This window comes from Thamnophis elegans, chromosome 6 (genome assembly GCF_009769535.1).
Source record: "Thamnophis elegans isolate rThaEle1 chromosome 6, rThaEle1.pri, whole genome shotgun sequence".
Classification (NCBI taxonomy): Eukaryota; Metazoa; Chordata; class Lepidosauria; order Squamata; family Colubridae; genus Thamnophis; species Thamnophis elegans.
Window position 1 is genome coordinate 583,784 of NC_045546.1, and position 15,741 is coordinate 599,524.

A 15,741-nucleotide genomic window follows, 5' to 3' on the forward strand; every position below is an offset into this window, starting at 1 on the left:
GTGGGCTCGTTTGGAACCCCCAAGGAGAGGCTGAGCCATCCCCGAAGGGGCTTTCCCCCCCAAAAAAAAAGACAAGTGGGGTTTTCTTGGCTTTTGGTTTCTTTTGGAAACCTTCCGCTTCTCATCCAAGGAGTCCCCCTCCTTCCCACCCCCCCGTGCCCCCACTCAAGCAAGAGACCCTCTACCCCAGTGTTTCTCAACCTTGGCAACTTGAAGATGCCCGGACTTCAACTCCCAGAATTCCCCAGCAGTGGTTAGGACAGTGTTTCTCAACCTTGTCAACTTGAAGATGTCCGGACTTCAACTCCCAGAGTTCCCCAGCCAGCATTCGCTGGCTGGGGAATTCTGGGAGTTGAAGTCCGGACATCTTCAAGTTGCCAAGGTTGAGAAACACTGCTCTACCCTTTTGGACAAAGGGCCGCCCAGCCCCCTCTCAAAGGCCTGGATCGTACTCTAGGCACCCCCAAAAGACTCAGGGGGCTGCACGTCCATCAACAGCCAGCTCAGCCCTGCCCAAGAGAAGGCCTTCCCCGGGGAAGCTGCCCTCCGGCCACTCAGGGAGGGGCTGGGAAGAAGAGGAGGGGGGGACACAAGCCCCAGCAGGTAGGCAGGCAGGCAGGGGCTGGTTGCCATGAGATGCCAGGCCAGAACCGGAAGGGCAGGTTTAGAGGCAGCCGCCGCTGACTGACGCACCTGGGAGGAGGAGGAGGAGGAGGGGCAGGGCCCTCAGCCAAGGCTTCAGCCAAGGGAGCGGAACCTAAACATAGACCCCGGAGTGGGGGGGGGAGTCCATTTAAGCCCCCAGGCCTCCCTGCTGTATTCAGGGCGCCAATTCGAAAGGGAAGCATCCAGGGGATTGGCACCAGGGAGTTTCATCACGTCCCCCAAAAACGAAATCAAAACCTCCCTTTGCTGAGCTGCTCTTAGGGGCCATTCTCCCAGGCCCTGCCCGCTCTTGACCCTCTGCTCTGCCCTGCCCCTTCCAAGGGTCCCGGTGGGCCTTTTCTTCCCCTGGCAAGTTTTCTTCTTTCCAGACCCACAAGCTTTCCTCCTCTCTGTCATCGATGATGCTCCCCAGTTGGGCCATGAAGCGTCTGCAAGAAAACAGCCCAGCTCAGAGAACACCAAGGACCCCACGGTCCTCCTGGGTATTGGACCTGGGTACTTGAGAGACCGCCTGCTGCCAATCACCTCCCACAGACCCATTAGATCTCACAGGGTCGGCCACCTACGGGTTCTGTCCACCAGCCAATGCCACCTGGCTACCACCCGGGGGAGGGCCTTCTCTGTGGCAGCTCCGGCCCTTTGGAATGAACTCCCCGCGGATATTCGGACCCTCACCTCTCTCCAGGCCTTCCAGAAAGCCGTCAAAACCTGGCTTTGCCGGCAGGCCTGGGGGTGATGAGTTCCCTTCCCCTCTCGACCTGTATGGCTGTATGACTCTTGTGTATTTTAATTACGTGCATTGTGTTTGTATCCCTTTTCCCCTTTTGAGTTGTTCGCTGCCCTGAGTCCCTCCCGGAGAAGGGCGGCATACAAATAAATTAAATCTGAATCATCCTCCTCCTCCTCCTCCTCCTCTTCTCCTTCCTCCCCTCTGCAAACTCCACTCCCTTCTAGCACTGATGACGTTCTCTAGGTGGGTCCTGAGACGCCTGCAAGAAAACCATCCAGCTCAGAGAAGACCAAAGATGCTCACAGTTCAATCCTGAGCTACAAGTATTCTTTACAATTGATCTCCTGCTCCTGTTCACCTACGTGAAACCTTCAGCACTGGACCCAGGCTGAATAGATGGGATCCTCTCTCCACTTTTGCAACTTTTAAGACGTGTGGACTTCAACCCCCAGAATTCCCCCAGGCAGCCACGCTGGGAACCAAATCCCGGCCATCTTCAAGGGTTGAAAAGGGCTCCTCCGGTTTGCCCTGCTTTGCATTCCATGCAAAAAAAAAAGGGGGCAACTTTGATGGAAGCAACGATTGTTTTAGAAATGGGTGAAGAGGGATAAAGAAAGAATTTCCAGTGGAGTGGAATGTATTAAAATTAAAAGCAATGGAAAAAAAGCCACTTGGGGTGAAATGAAAGGGAGGGAAGGCTGGAAGGAACAGCCCTAAGGTTGCAGTGCAGAGTTGGAAGGGGACCTTGGAGGTCATCTAGTCCAAATCCATGCAATTTCGGACAAATGATCTCTTCTTGAAAACTTCCAGTGTGGGAAACCATATTGAGGCATGAAAGGTGGCTCCATGCTGTGAGGTAAGGTAGCATGAATCTGCCCAGAAACACTTTCTGAAGACGTGAAGAGGGTGAGGAACTGAGCATGAAGGACTTGGGCTCTTCCAGAGGGAGATGCTTTCCTGCTCTCCCCTCCGAGGGAGGGAGGGCGGCCGTTGGATGGAAAGTGACGCTGAATTGCAACTTCCGGAGAGCCATGGTGGGTTCCGGATCCCGTTCCAACTGGTACGGTTGGAACGGGCCTGGCGGGAGGCATGCACATGCGCCGTACCTGCCAGCGACGTTTCCCCAAGCCTCTGCAACGCTGCAGCTGCTCGGTGGAGCGTCGCCCAGGGGCTGTATGTGCCATGCGCGTGTGCGGAAGCACCAAAGGCTTTAAATGACAGGTAAGGGGCACGGGCAGGCGGATGGGCCTTCCGGAGAACGGTAGCCGGTGCTTCGGGCAGGCTCCGGTGCGCCCGTACCAGGGAGCACCGCCTGCAACCCACCACTGCCGGAGAGGGGAGGCAGCAAGTGGCAGGCGGAAGGGGATTGTCCGGCGGCTTAGAGAGGTCAACGCTTTCCATGGGGAGAACGGAGCAGGCCAGGCCAAGCACCAGCCCCGGCTGGGAATGCAGAGATTCCCCAGGATCCCCATTTTCAAGATTCTGAAATCAGGAGGAATCCATAAAAATGGCAACCAAAGAGGGCAGGCACAGACGTCAGCCAGAGAAATCATTGCAACCGGCCTTCCTTCCTTCCTCCGTTCAGTGAACGATCCAGAAAGAGGGCCGAGAAAATATCTGCAGAGCCCTCAGGTCCTGGACAGAAACTGTTTCAGCTTCTCCCCCTGTGGACCCCCCCCCTCTAAGGCCCTGCTGGCCAAAACCACCGGCCTCCTCCGTGTCATCGCTCTGCTGACCCCTTCATTCCCAAAGCATCTCCTCACTTGCCCCCTTTCCCCGTCTCCCCTGCTCTCTCCTCCTATTGGCATTTTATGATTCATCAGTTGTTGTTTGTAACTTAAGATTAATGATTGTAACCATGATTTATGATCCGTGACCCATTTTACTTGCTCTTTATAGGTACACCGTGAGCTTCTGGAGACGGATTCCTTGTGTGTCCCGTCACACTTGGCCCAGAATGAATTCTAGTTCCATTCTCTATTTATTCTCTATTCTGTTCTATTCTATTCTGTTCTGTTCTGTTCTGTTAGTCTACTCTGCTCTACTTTCTGTCCCGCCTTGTTCTGGAGGGTCCCGGGAGGCTCTTCCCTTCCACGGGTGCTGTCGATTGCTGATCTGAGTGGGGGGGGGGGGGGGGAGAAGGTGTGACGTAGAAGGTGGTGGGCAGGAGGGTCCTGGGAGTCAGGATGAGGAGGAGGGTGGCAGTGAAGTGGCCTGGTCCCTTGTCCCAGAAGCCCCCCAGACCCTGCTGATCACAAGCCCCCACCTAACTCTGGGTCAGCTGAAAGGGGGGAAACCCGCCAAGCGAGCGGGGAAGGAAGGGGGCGCAGCCCAGAGGCTGCCAAGGGCCCCCCCGGGAGCCTCACCTCGTCGCTCTCCTCCACGTCCACATTGCCATTGGCATCGTCGTCCATCTGCTTGTGGATGCTGCGCACGGCTTCGAAGCTAAGCTGCTCGTCCTCATTGTGGCACAGGGGCCGGTCGATGTGGCAGAACTCTGGAGGGGGGGGGGAGAGGGGGAGAGTTAGAAACACCCGGGAAGCCTCAGGTATTCGTATTTTTAATAGTATTTTATTTGTACATGTAGCCTTCAAGTTGCAACCACAACTGAGTCCAAAATTTATGTTGCTAAGTGAGACAGTTGTTAAGGGAGCTCGGCCTCACTTTGCAACCTTTCTTGCCACATTTGTTAAGTGAATCACTGCAGTTGTTAAGCGAGTAACACGGCTGTTAAGTGAATCCGGCTTCCCCATTGACATTGCTGGTCAGAGGGTCGCAAAAGGGGATCACAAGGCCCCAGGACATGGCGGCCGTCATAAATAAGAGTCAGTTGCCTGGCGTCTGAATTTTGATCAGGTGACCCTGGGAATGTGGCAACCGTCGTGTGAAAATGGTCGTAAGTCACAGTTCCTTTGTAACTTACTAACTTATCAACTGCAGTGATTCGCTTAACAACTGTGGCCGGACAGGTCATTAAATGTAACAAAACACTTAACAATCGTCTCACTTAACAACAGAAATTTTGGGCCCCACTGTGGTCGTAAGTCGAGGACTCCCTGCACTTAAATCTCACAGAGGGGGCACTTTGTGGGACGCCTTTCCAGCCCAGCGGCTGCCTGGAGGGAATCTGAGCAGCCCAGCAAGGACCCCCCCTCCCCTCTTCTCGGGTTTCAGAAGACCCCCATTTTCTCCCCAACTCAAGCACACAGACCGGCAGCTGGCAGGGCTTCAATCTGGGGCCCTGCAATGCCCCCCCCCCGCTCCACCCCAGAGCAAGAGAGCAAGACGGGCTCTGCCAGCCAAGTGTGCAAAGCCAAAAGCGCCCAGATGAGTCAGAGGCTGCGAAGGCCGCCCACCTCCTGCACCCCCCCCCCCATGTGCGCACAGGTGCCAGCGGAAGACCGGCTCAGCCGGCTGAGTCACCCTGGGCACGCTCGGAAGAGCCGGGGGGGGGAGGGAGGGGGGAAGTGTGGGCAGGGCAGCTGCAGGCGGCTGGTTCTCCTGAAACTGCAGAAGCCGCTCGCCACTGGATGCCCTCGCCCGCCCCCACCACAGCCCTCGCCAGGCTCCCTCCAGCCGACATTGGCTCCCTCTTGCCAAGCCTGGAAGTACCACCCTCCTCCCGCCGTCACTTCTGCCACCTGCTTGGTTGGAGTAGGCCAGTCCATGCCCTACGCAGCGACTCCCCCCCCCTTGCGACCCCCCACGGAGCCCAAGGTTCACGTTGCTCAGCGAAACGGTGGTCCGGTGGGGTTTGCCCCATTTTTTACGACCTTTCTGGCCACGGTTGTTACGCGAATGACTGCACTTCATTAAATTAGTCACACGGTCGCTAAGTGAATCCGGCTTCCCCATTGGCTTTGCTGGTCAGAAGGTTGCAAGAGGGGATCGAGTGACCCTGGGAGACCGCGGCGTCTGAATTCAGGTCCCGTGAGGCCAGGAGCCCCTTTTCCAGGGCCCTTGGGGTCTCCCTCCAGTCGAAGCCTCCCGGCTCTCTGCTGGCTGGGGAATTCTGGGAGTTGAAGTCCACAAGTCTCAAAGTCCCCACGTCTGGACACCCCTGCCTTACTGCCAAGGGCCTGGGGCTCCCCAAGGTGAGGGCTGTGCAACGGGGCTGCGGAAATGGCCAGCGAGCAGGGAATCCCCCCCCCACACCCTCCCTTGGCTTAGCACACACCTACTCCACTTGAGCTGCAGGTGTGCGTGCAAGCCACTGACACAAATAAGAGCTGCACACACTCACACTAGCTGGACACTCATGCAGAACCACCCCCACCCCCGGTCCGCAGAGCCGGAAACTTTGGGGAACTCTGCTCCGGGGGACAAACCCTTTGAAGAAGAGTTGCAGGAATCGGGTAGGTCGAGTCTAACGAAGGGAAGGACCAGGGGTGACCCGACAGCCCCCTCCCAGGATCCGAGGGCGAGAAGGCCCGCCTCTTCTCCAAAACACCTCAGGGTGTAGGACAAGAAGCAATGGAGGGAAACTAATCCAGGAGAGAAGCAAGCTGGAATTGAGGAGAAGCTTCCTGACAGGGAGGACAATTAACCCGCGGAACAGAAGTTGCCTCCAGAAGTCGTGGCTGCTCCATTACTGGGGGGTTTGAAGAAGAGTCTGGACAGCCGTTTGTCTGGAACGGTGCTTGGGCAGGGGGCTGGACTAGATGACCTCCAAGGTCCCCTCCAGCTTTATTTGGATGGATGGATGGATGGGTGGATGGGTGGGTGGATTGAAGGCAGGACAAGAAGCAACAGATAGAAACTGATCAAGGAGAGAAGAATTAAGGAGAAGCTTCCTAACAGGGAGGACAATTAACCCGGGGAACTGCCTGCCTCCAGAAAGTTGTGGTGCTCCCCAGCACTAGAGGTTTTGAAGAAGAGATTGGGCCACCCTTTGACTGGGCTGGAATGAGGCCTCCTGCCTTGAGCAGAGGGTTGGCTAGAAGACCTCCAAGTTCCCTTCCAGCCCCAGGATCCTATGCTCCTCCAGAGGCCAAGTTAAAAATGCCGCTCTGGCGCCAGAGAGAAACAACTGAGCCTCAGCGTCTCCATTTGCATTACGCGCCCATAAAGACGTACAGCTGCTCCAGGAGGCAGCCTCTCAGCCCCCCTCCCCGAATTCCTTTGCGTCTCCCGCAGGAGGGCTGGGCTGGGAGGGATGACGGCAGAGGCCGGGGGGGAGGGGCAGGGGCGAGGCCAGCCAAAGCAGGCACAGAGCTGCCTCCGTGTTCTCCTAGAGGGAAAATGCCAGCCTCGCTCAGCGTGCACCATGCCAACGTCAGAGACCGCTGGAGCGAAGCCAGGCGTTATCAGGAAGGGGCACAAAGGAAGGGCGCTTCCTGGGAAAGCCTCAAGTGCCCCCACTGGCTGAGGCAGCCCTGTGGGAACCATCCGGCCGAAGGAGGGGCACGGCCACACTTCAGACACCGACATTCCTACTTTGCAGTTGTTCCCCGGCCCCCTTCTTCTGGCACGCGTAGGACTCAAACACCTGGCTCTCCCTCCGCAACAGCAGCAGGCGTCACGGGGAGCGTGTCTTCCCAGGACAGTGAAGTGCTGTTTTTTGCAGGTGGCGCTTACAACATACAAAGAACGGTTGGGGGGATTGGGGAGGTCCTGTTGAAGGGAAAGAAGGACCAGGGGTGGCAGGATAGCAGCCTTCCAGTGTATGAAGGGCTGCCAGAGAGAAGAGAGGGGGGGGGGGATCCACCTATTCTCCAAAGCACCTGAGGCAGGACAAGAAGCAGCAGGTGGAAATTAGGAGCCACCTGGAACGAAGGAGAAACGTCCTGAGAAGCGACCGGTGGAATGGCTTGGAGTCCAAAAGCTGCGAGTTCTCCGTCCCAGGAGATTTTCCAGAAGAGGTTGGGCGACCCATTTAGAACAGAGTAGACAGACAGAGCTGGAAGGGACCTTGGAGGTCTTCTAGTCCAACCCCCTCCTCAGGCAAGACCCTACACCACTCGGTTGCCCAACCTCTTCTTGAAGGCCTCCAGGGATGAGGCTCCCACAACTTCCAAAGGCAGCCTCTGTCCCGTGGGATGTCAGGAAATCCCTCCTTGGTTCTGTAGGCCAGTGGTTCCCAAACTTGGCAACTTTAAGACTTGTGGACTTCAACTCCCAGAATTCTCCAGCCAGCAGAGCTGGCTGGAGAATTCTGGGAGTTGAAGTCCAACAAGTCTTAAAGTTGCCAAGTTTGGGAACCATTGCTGTAGGTGGCTTCTCTCTAATGGTCTTTCCTGCTTGGGGGTGGAGGCTGGAGCAGAAGACCACTCTATTCGGATCCATCTATGCTGGCTGGGGGATTCTGGGAGTTGAAGTCCACAGGACTTAAAGTCATCAAGGTTGACAAACACTGTTCTAGAGTCTCCTCCTCTTTTTTATAGGCTTCGCTGCCTTTCCATAACTTTACGTATCTCCGCGAGAGCCTCTCCTGGACCCTGCCTTCTGAATCCTCTCCAAACACCGGCCCAAAATACTGGTGGAGGGAAAGCCACAGGAGAACGGAGCTCCTCGCTCCCTACTCCAAGCGTACGAGTCCTCCAAAGGCATCCCTCGGGCCCCGTCACGCTCTCGTGTTCTTAATTGAGGCTCTCCAACCGTGGCAACTTTAAGACTTATAAACTCCCAACGGTTGAAGCCCACAAGCCTTAAATGTCTACGGAGGCTCTCGGCCATCCAAGGGGGCTTTTTCAAGAGGCCACCGGACTTGGTTTTCCCTCGAAGAGGTTTCGCCTCGTCCAAGAAGCTTCTTCGGTTTCAACTGAATGGTGGAAGGATTTATATTCCTCGCGGTCACCTGGGGGTTAGCGCTGTCTCTGAAAGCCCTGGGGGCCGCTTGGAGGTTTAGCCAAGGCGGCTCCACACCCATCTCAAGGACTCCCAGAGGGACCAGAGGGCTGCAAGGTGTATAAATCCTCCCGCCAGGGAAGGAAGGAGAGAAGGAAGGAGGGAAGGAAGGAGGGAATGTAGGAGAGAAGGAAGGGGGAAGGAAGGAGGAAAAGAAGGGGGAAAGGAAGGAGAGAAGGAGAAAAAAAAGGAGGGAAGGAAGGAAGGAAGGAGGGAAGGAGAGAAGGAGGGAAGGGAAAGGAGGGAGGGAAGGAAGGGGAGTAGGAGAGAAGGAGGGAGGGAAGGAAAGAGGGAGGGAGGGAAGAAGAAGTAGGACCGTTGTAAGATAAGATGGATCTAGGGGATGATAAAAAAGCAATTTAAAAAATTTAAAAAAAAAATCCTCCCGCCCTCCACCGTTCAGCCAGAACTGAAGAAGCTTCCTGGAGGAGAAGTGAAATGTCTTCAAGGAAAAACAGTCCAGTTGCCTTCTGAAAAAGCCCCTTTGGGGGCAGAAGCTGGGAGCCCCCGGGGAGAGCACGAGGGAGGGGGATCGGAAGGCCTTGCAAAATGACTGGGCACACGAGAACACAAAAAAGGCCCTTTTGCAGCCCCACATGGGAGGGAGGCGTGGGTGGGTGAGGGGGGGGGGAATCACAGCAGGGGAAAAATAAGAATTTAAAAAAAAAAAACCCTTTTGTGAGTCAACCCCTCCTAGCAGGCACAGCCTACGCCGGAATTCAAAAGCACGAAACCCTTTTGCAAAGAAGACAGTGAAGAGCAGAGATCCTCCCCTCCAGAGCTGGTGGGGCTGGCAGAGGGGGGGGGGGGGGGGCCAAGGAACCGGCTCAACCGGGCAAAACAATGGATCCAGTTGTCTTCCTACCTGGAAACCACTTCTTGCACGGGGGGGGGGGGGGAAGAGGGGGGGGATGAAAGAGGACTTCCGGGATTTGCTGCTTAGATCAGTCTGAAGTGATAGAAATCATGTGACCGTGGGGGGGGGGGGGTTGTGCGGCAGGCTCTCTCTAAGATGAAGATTCTCCGGGAGGGACTCAGGGCGGCGAACAACTCAAAAGGGGAAAAGGGGATACAAACACAATACATGTAATTAAAATACACAAGAGTCATACGGCCACACAGGTCGAGAGGGGAGGGGAACTCATCACCCCCAGGCCTGCCGGCACAGCCAGGTTTTGACGGCTTTCCGGAAGGCCTGGAGAGAGGTGAGGGTCCGGATCTCCGTGGGGAGTTCGTTCCAGAGGGCCGGAGCTGCCACAGAGAAGGCCCTCCCCCGGGTAGTAGCCAGGTGGCATTGGCTGGTGGACGGGACCCGGAGGAGGCCAACCCTGTGTGATCTAATGGGTCTTTGGGAGGTAATTGGCAGCAGGTGGTCTCTCAAGTACTAAATGGACAGTTGTAAGTCAAGGACCCTCCAATTACCTGCCCCGCCAGGAGGGACGAAGAGAGCGGCCAAGAACAGGGAGCCTGAACATTGGGATTCCCCCCCCCCAAAAAGCCACCTGCGATGAGGCCGGACCTGAGCACCACTGGAGGGGAGAGAGCGTGGCATCCCCGCTGCTTCAGACTGTGGCGAGCAGGAGAAGGGGAGGGCGGCGCTAAGAGAAACACGGTCCAGCCCCGAAGTTTGTGGAGCTGCATTCCTGGGATGGCTGAGCTTGAATCTTTCCTCAAGGCTTGGCCGCCCCCCCCCCACCCCCCCCTTAACCCAGAAATCCTCCCCCCCCTTTGCATTGGGGGGGGGTCCCAGCAGCATCAAGAGGGACCCTTTTTCTTTCTATTCTTTCTATTCTTTCTTCCTTTTCCTTTATTTTCTTTTCCCTCCTTTTTTCTTCCTTCCTTCCTTCTTTCTATTCTTTCTTTTTCTCTTCCTTCCTTTTTCTTTCTATTCTTCCTTTTTCTTCCTTCCTTTTTCTTTCTATTCTTCCTTTTTGTCTTCCTTCCTTCCTTTTTCTTTCTATTCTTTTTCTTCCTTCCTTTTTCTTTCTATTCTTCCTTTTTCTTCCTTCCTTTTTCTTTCTATTCTTTCTTTTTCTTCCTTCCTTTTTCTTTCTATTCTTCCTTTTTCTTTCTATTCTTTCTTCCTTTTCCTTTATTTTCTTTTCCCTCCTTTTTTCTTCCTTCCTTCCTTCTTCTTTCTATTCTTTCTTTTTCTTCCTTCCTTTTTCTTTCTATTCTTTCTTTTTCTTCCTTCCTTCTTTCTATTCTTCCTTTTTCTCCCTTCCTCTTTTTCTTTCCATTCTTTTTCTTCCTTCCTTCCTTCCTTTTTCTTTCTTTTCTTCCTTCCTTTCCTTATTTTTCTTTCTTTTCTTTTCTTACTTTTATAAACAACCCAGCGCAGCAATCAGACCCAAAACTCCTTTCTTTCTCTTTCCTCCAGAACAACAATCCTGTGAGGTGGGTTGGACTGAGCATGGCCAGACCAAAGTCCTCCAGACTGTTTCCATGCCTAAACTCCCCATCTTCTGGCTTCTACCCCACTGCCCTAACCACTCTCCCTCCTGGCAGCCCTCTTCCTCTTGCCAGCCAAGCCCAAAGCTCATCCCGGGAGACGCGTCTCTTCCGCAGCGGCACCAACCGAGCGAAATCTGGCCAGAAACTCCTAACTTCCCTTATTTATAGTCTGGGTCTGTTGGGAGATTTATGGCCGTCTATTAATAGCGCAAGGCAAAGCTATGCGGCCCTCTTGACACGGGCAGGAAGACGCAGGGGGTGGAAATGGGCAGCCGAGAGCGAGCAGAGCCCCCCCCAGCCCCCCCCTCTCCTGGGGAATCACTCCAGCCGCCACAGGGACCGGCCGGGGCAGCCAAGTGACCGCAGCCCCTGGTCAAGGAGGAAGGCAGGCTGCCACAGATGCTGGGCTGGCAGGGCCCGCTTTGAGATGGGCGAGCCGGGCAGAGCGGAAAGGAAAAAGCCCCCTTCTGCCTCCCAAGCGGCTGCCCCTCCTTCTTGCCCTTCACGGACTGCATATAAAGAGAGAGAGAGAGCCCCTCTCCCGCCAGCACAGATGGCGTTCCCTAGTTGGGTCACGAAACGTCTGTCTCCAAACAACCCAGGTCAGAGGGCACCAAGGAGCCCACAGTCCTTCCTCCTCCTCTTCTCCCTTCACCTCTCCTCCACAAAGCCCTTCCAGCACTGATGAGGTTCCCCAGTTGGGTCACGAAACGTCTGTCTCCAACCAACCCAGGTCAGAGGGCACCAAGGAGCCCCCTCAGTTCCACCCTGAGCTGCAAATATTCCCTTTCATGGGGGGCCCTCAAGCATCCCTGCTGAATGGCACCAGCGATGGTGAGGTTGCTGTGCCAGCCATTGGTTTGCTTCCGGGGAGAATTGCCTGGCCCTTTTGGTGGCAGAGCGGAGATGCCCTTCTTGGGCCAGGCCCAGCCCCCAGCTCTGCTGCTCCTGCACGGCAGATGGAGGCCCCGGGGTCTGTTCTCAGGACCGAATCGTCCGAGGAAGACCGGCTGGGTGGGACCCGACTGGGGCAACCCTGGGCCGAGACCTGCCCACCTTCTCCTGCCTCCTTCCTGGCTGGGGGGCTCCAGATATCCCCGCCTGGGCATCTTCCAGGAGAGCCTGGCTTGGAGATTCCCAGGCAGCCCTGAAGGAACCTGGTGAGAAGCGAGAGACCTCTGACTCTGGCAGCTGTAAACATTCCCACACAGGCTCCCTCCAGATGCGTCCCATTAACTCCTATTCCGATTCACCAGGAGGAGAGCGTCCAGCTGCGGAAGGCTGCTCCCATCGGACCTGGACTGGGAAGGTTGGGAAACCACGAAGGGTTGCAGTGAAATCAAGGAATGGCCGACTCCCTCTCTCCCCCACCCCCCATCCATCCATCTCTCTATCTACCCATCCATTCATCCTTCCATCCATCCATCTGTCCGTACATCCGTCTATCTACCCATGCATCCACCCATCCATCTCTCTACCTACCCATCCATCTATCTGTCCATCCACCCATCCATCTGTCCATCCATTCATCCATCCAACCATCCATTAATCCATCTACCTACCCATCCATCCATCCATCCATCCATATCTGTCTGTCTATATGAATCAGATTTATAGGGCCACCCATTCCCTCTCAGACATTCAGGGCATCTCGCAAACAATATTCCTATAATATTCCTATCCTTATAAACCAGAATTCTCTGCCCACCGTCCTCAGCCTTCTCCCAGGCCCGCAACCTTAAGACGGGCCCGTGACCCCTGCCCGTCTCCCAGCCGTGGGCCGAAAGCGGAGGCATGTGGGAGATAGCAATAGCAGTAGCAGTTAGACTTATATACCGCTTCATAGGGCTTTCAGACCTCTCTAAGCGGTTTACAGAGTCAGCATATTGCCCCCAACAACAATCTGGGTCCTCATTTCACCCACCTTGGAAGGATGGAAGGCTGAGTCAACCTTGAGCCAGTGAGATTTGAACCGCCGAACTGCAGAACGGCAGTCAGCTGAAGTGGCCTGCAGTGCTGCATTTAACCACTGCGCCACCTCGGCGGCCTCAGGATGGGGGGCAAAGGCTTCCTCTGGCCCCACAAGCCCCGGCCTCTCTTTGGGCTGTGCCCCCCCCCCGTGTGGGGAGGGGCAGCCTAGAAACGCAGCCCAGGAGAAGAACAATATCCGGGGGCTTCTTCTGCCCCCCCCCCCCCGGGTGGGGAACCTCTAGTGAGCCACATTCCCTGGTGGGGAGGCAGCCGGGAGGGACCGTGTGGGGCCACGGCTGAGGGGAAGGACCCGGCTACCTCTTCCCTCTCACCCAAGGGGAGCTGCTGGTGGAGGGGGGGGGAATCAGGCAAGGTTGGGGGGGGGGGTTGCTTCCTGCAGCTTCCTGCACAACCTCCGGACTTAATTCCAGGAAATTCATCTGCAGCACCAAAGCCTCAGGACCTCTTCCAAGACAAACAGGTGGAGGAAAGAGAAAAGGCATCCAGCAGAGAAGCAGAGAACCCTCTCTGGCTTTTCACTGCTACACACCCCCACCCCCACCCCACAAGTCCTTTCGGCCCCTGCGTCAGAGACCCAAAGCGAGGAAGGGCAGGATTCAGAAGTCGGAAGGGGATTTGGAGCTGCTGGGAGTCCCGGAGGAAATCCTCCCTCCAGGTTCCCAAGAAGGGCCTGGACAGCCATTTGTCTGAAGAAGGACTGAGCCGAAGGGTCCCCTCCAGAGGTTGTGGGGGATCCACCCCTGGAGGTTCTAAAGAAGAGAGCGGGTTCTCCTGCTTGGACACGGGGTCAGCCTAGAAGACCTCCAAGGCCCCTTCCAGCTCTATCCTGATTGAGCGATTCCTTGGGGAAGACCAAGAAGGTTCAAACGTGGAGGGCGAGGAGGCGCTGCAGCCATTTGGGCCAGGGGCTTCCTTTTCTCTTGGGTGGCAACTGTCCATTAGAACAAATGAGCTTATTTGGCCTCCTAGCAACCAGCAATGCAGACCCCGGGATGAGCCCACCCAGGTCACGCAGCCTGCATCTGTCCTGGCCGAGGGCTGGAGGGGTTCTTTTCCTGGCAAGGGGGTCTCCCCACCCAACCACCCCTCCATCACTGCCATAAATCAAGCAGTAAAAAAACGGGTGGTCTAGAGGAGGGGTCTCCAACCTTGGCCACCTTAAGCCTACCGGACTTCAATCCTGAGAGTTGAATGGCATCACCGCCTCTGTCCTGGAAAAACCCTCCTGGGAACTGGGCCAGAATCCCTTCCTAAGGCAGGAGGGAGGAACCCCAGAGAAGGGAGCAGGGCAATGGGGCAGGGTCCGGTCTGCCAGAAGGGCTGAAACCCGCTGGGTTCTCCCTCCTGGGGTAAGCAGAGGGCCGGAAGGGGCCCTGGAGGTCTTCTAGACCAGTGTTTCTCAACCTTGGCCACTTGAAGATGTCCGGACTTCAACTCCCAGAATTCCCCAGCCAGCATTCGCTGGCTGGGGAATTCTGGGAGTTGAAGTCCGGACATCTTCAAGTGGCCAAGGTTGAGAAACACTGGTCTAGACCAACTCAAGCAGGAGATCCCATGCCATTTCAGACAAAAGGTTGTTCCGGGGCCTGTAAAGCATTGCGGCTTAGAGACTCAAAGGAAGAGGGGGCAGAGGTCCAGTTCTTGGGCTTCCTGCTCCCCTCTCCTTCTCTGGAGCTCTTTCTCCTATCGGACCAACGGCCGGCCGTCTAAATGAATAAAATGCCCTTTGCAGGCCTTCCAGCCACCAGGGCAGCCGACTCGGAGGCAGCCCAGTTGTCCGACAGGTGGGAAGCAAGAGGCCTCCGTCCTTTGTTGAAGGGGACAGGTGAGGGCAGGTGAGGGCAGGAGGGAGGGAGGAAAACCCAGAGTTACGCCAGCTCTGCCTTTGGCTCTGGGGTCAAGCGGTCCCCCCCCCACCCCTTTTGCGACCTTCTGACAAGCAAGCATCAGTGGGGAAGCCAGATTCACTTAACAACCCTGTGGCTCACTTAGCAACTGCAGTGATTCACTTAACAACAGGAACGATTGTAAAATGGGGCACCAACAGCCCTCTTGCTTGGCAACATAAACTTCAGGCTGGATTGCGGTCATAAGTCGAGGACTGGCTGTAGTGAGGAGCCGTCTTAAGAGCAGCATCAAAAACGTCCACTGCTCCTGAATTATTCAACCGAAACCACCTCGGATCTCGTCCTGTTTGCACAGAACAAGGAAAGGGGTTTCTCGGCTGGAGACGGAAGCAGAGTCCGGCTTTCTCCCCAGGCCCAGTTTCGGCCGAGGCTTCAAGCGGCTGATATTCTGGGGAGAAGCAACCGAGGCCTCGTCTTGGGTCGACTTTTGAGAGAGGCCGTAATAATTGGGGACCTCCGTGTCCTCTTGATCCACGTACCTCTCAGTGCGCATGGAGAGCGAGGGCCGGCCGGCCGGCCGGAGGGGATCCCACCAGCCCCCTTGGCTACGAACGGAGCGGCCCTTCCACACGGGGAGGAGAAACCTACGGCCCCCTTTACTCCGACGGTACTCAGGAACAAGTCAATTAAGGGGCACCAATGGATGATCCCCTGCTCTAAAAGGGTTGCATAACTTCCTCTATATTTACACAAACACAACACATACCCCAAATTCTCCCTCCTCCTCCTCTTCCTCTTCCTTCTTTTCCAGCTCACCTTCTCCCTCCTCCTCCTCCTCATCTCCTTCTCCTTCCTATCTGTTCCTCCTCCTCCTCCTTTTCCTCTTCTCCCTCCTCTTCATCTTCTTCTTTCCCTTTTTCTCTCTTCCTTTTTCTCCTCCTCCTCTTCATATTCTCTGCCTCTTCTTCCTGCTTCTTCTTCTCTCCACCTTTTCCTTCCTCCTCCCCTTCTTCTTCTATTCCTTCTCCTGTTCCTCTCTTCCTCCTCCTCTCCTCCTCCCTCCCCCTTCCCTCTTCCTCTTCTTCTGTTGTATTGCATCCAGGAATTGCCGCCCAGGGTCTGGCCAGCCTCCTTCTGGCTTCGCCCTTCAATGCTCTGGCAGCAACTCCACTCCGGCCTGGGGATTATCTGCCCCACCATCAGTCC

The 15,741-nt window shown here is 55.8% G+C and overlaps 1 protein-coding gene across 3 annotated transcripts in view; it reads right to left on the reverse strand.

Moving 5' to 3' along the window:
* Positions 1-15,741, reverse strand: part of STIM1 (stromal interaction molecule 1) — a 62,719-nt gene that overhangs the window by 25,441 nt on the left and 21,537 nt on the right. For all 3 annotated transcript variants that reach the window (XM_032219156.1, XM_032219157.1, XM_032219158.1), the window contains exon 2: positions 3,763-3,893. In XM_032219156.1, the coding sequence (XP_032075047.1) occupies positions 3,763-3,893 (131 nt within the window). The remainder of the gene's footprint in view (positions 1-3,762; positions 3,894-15,741) is intronic.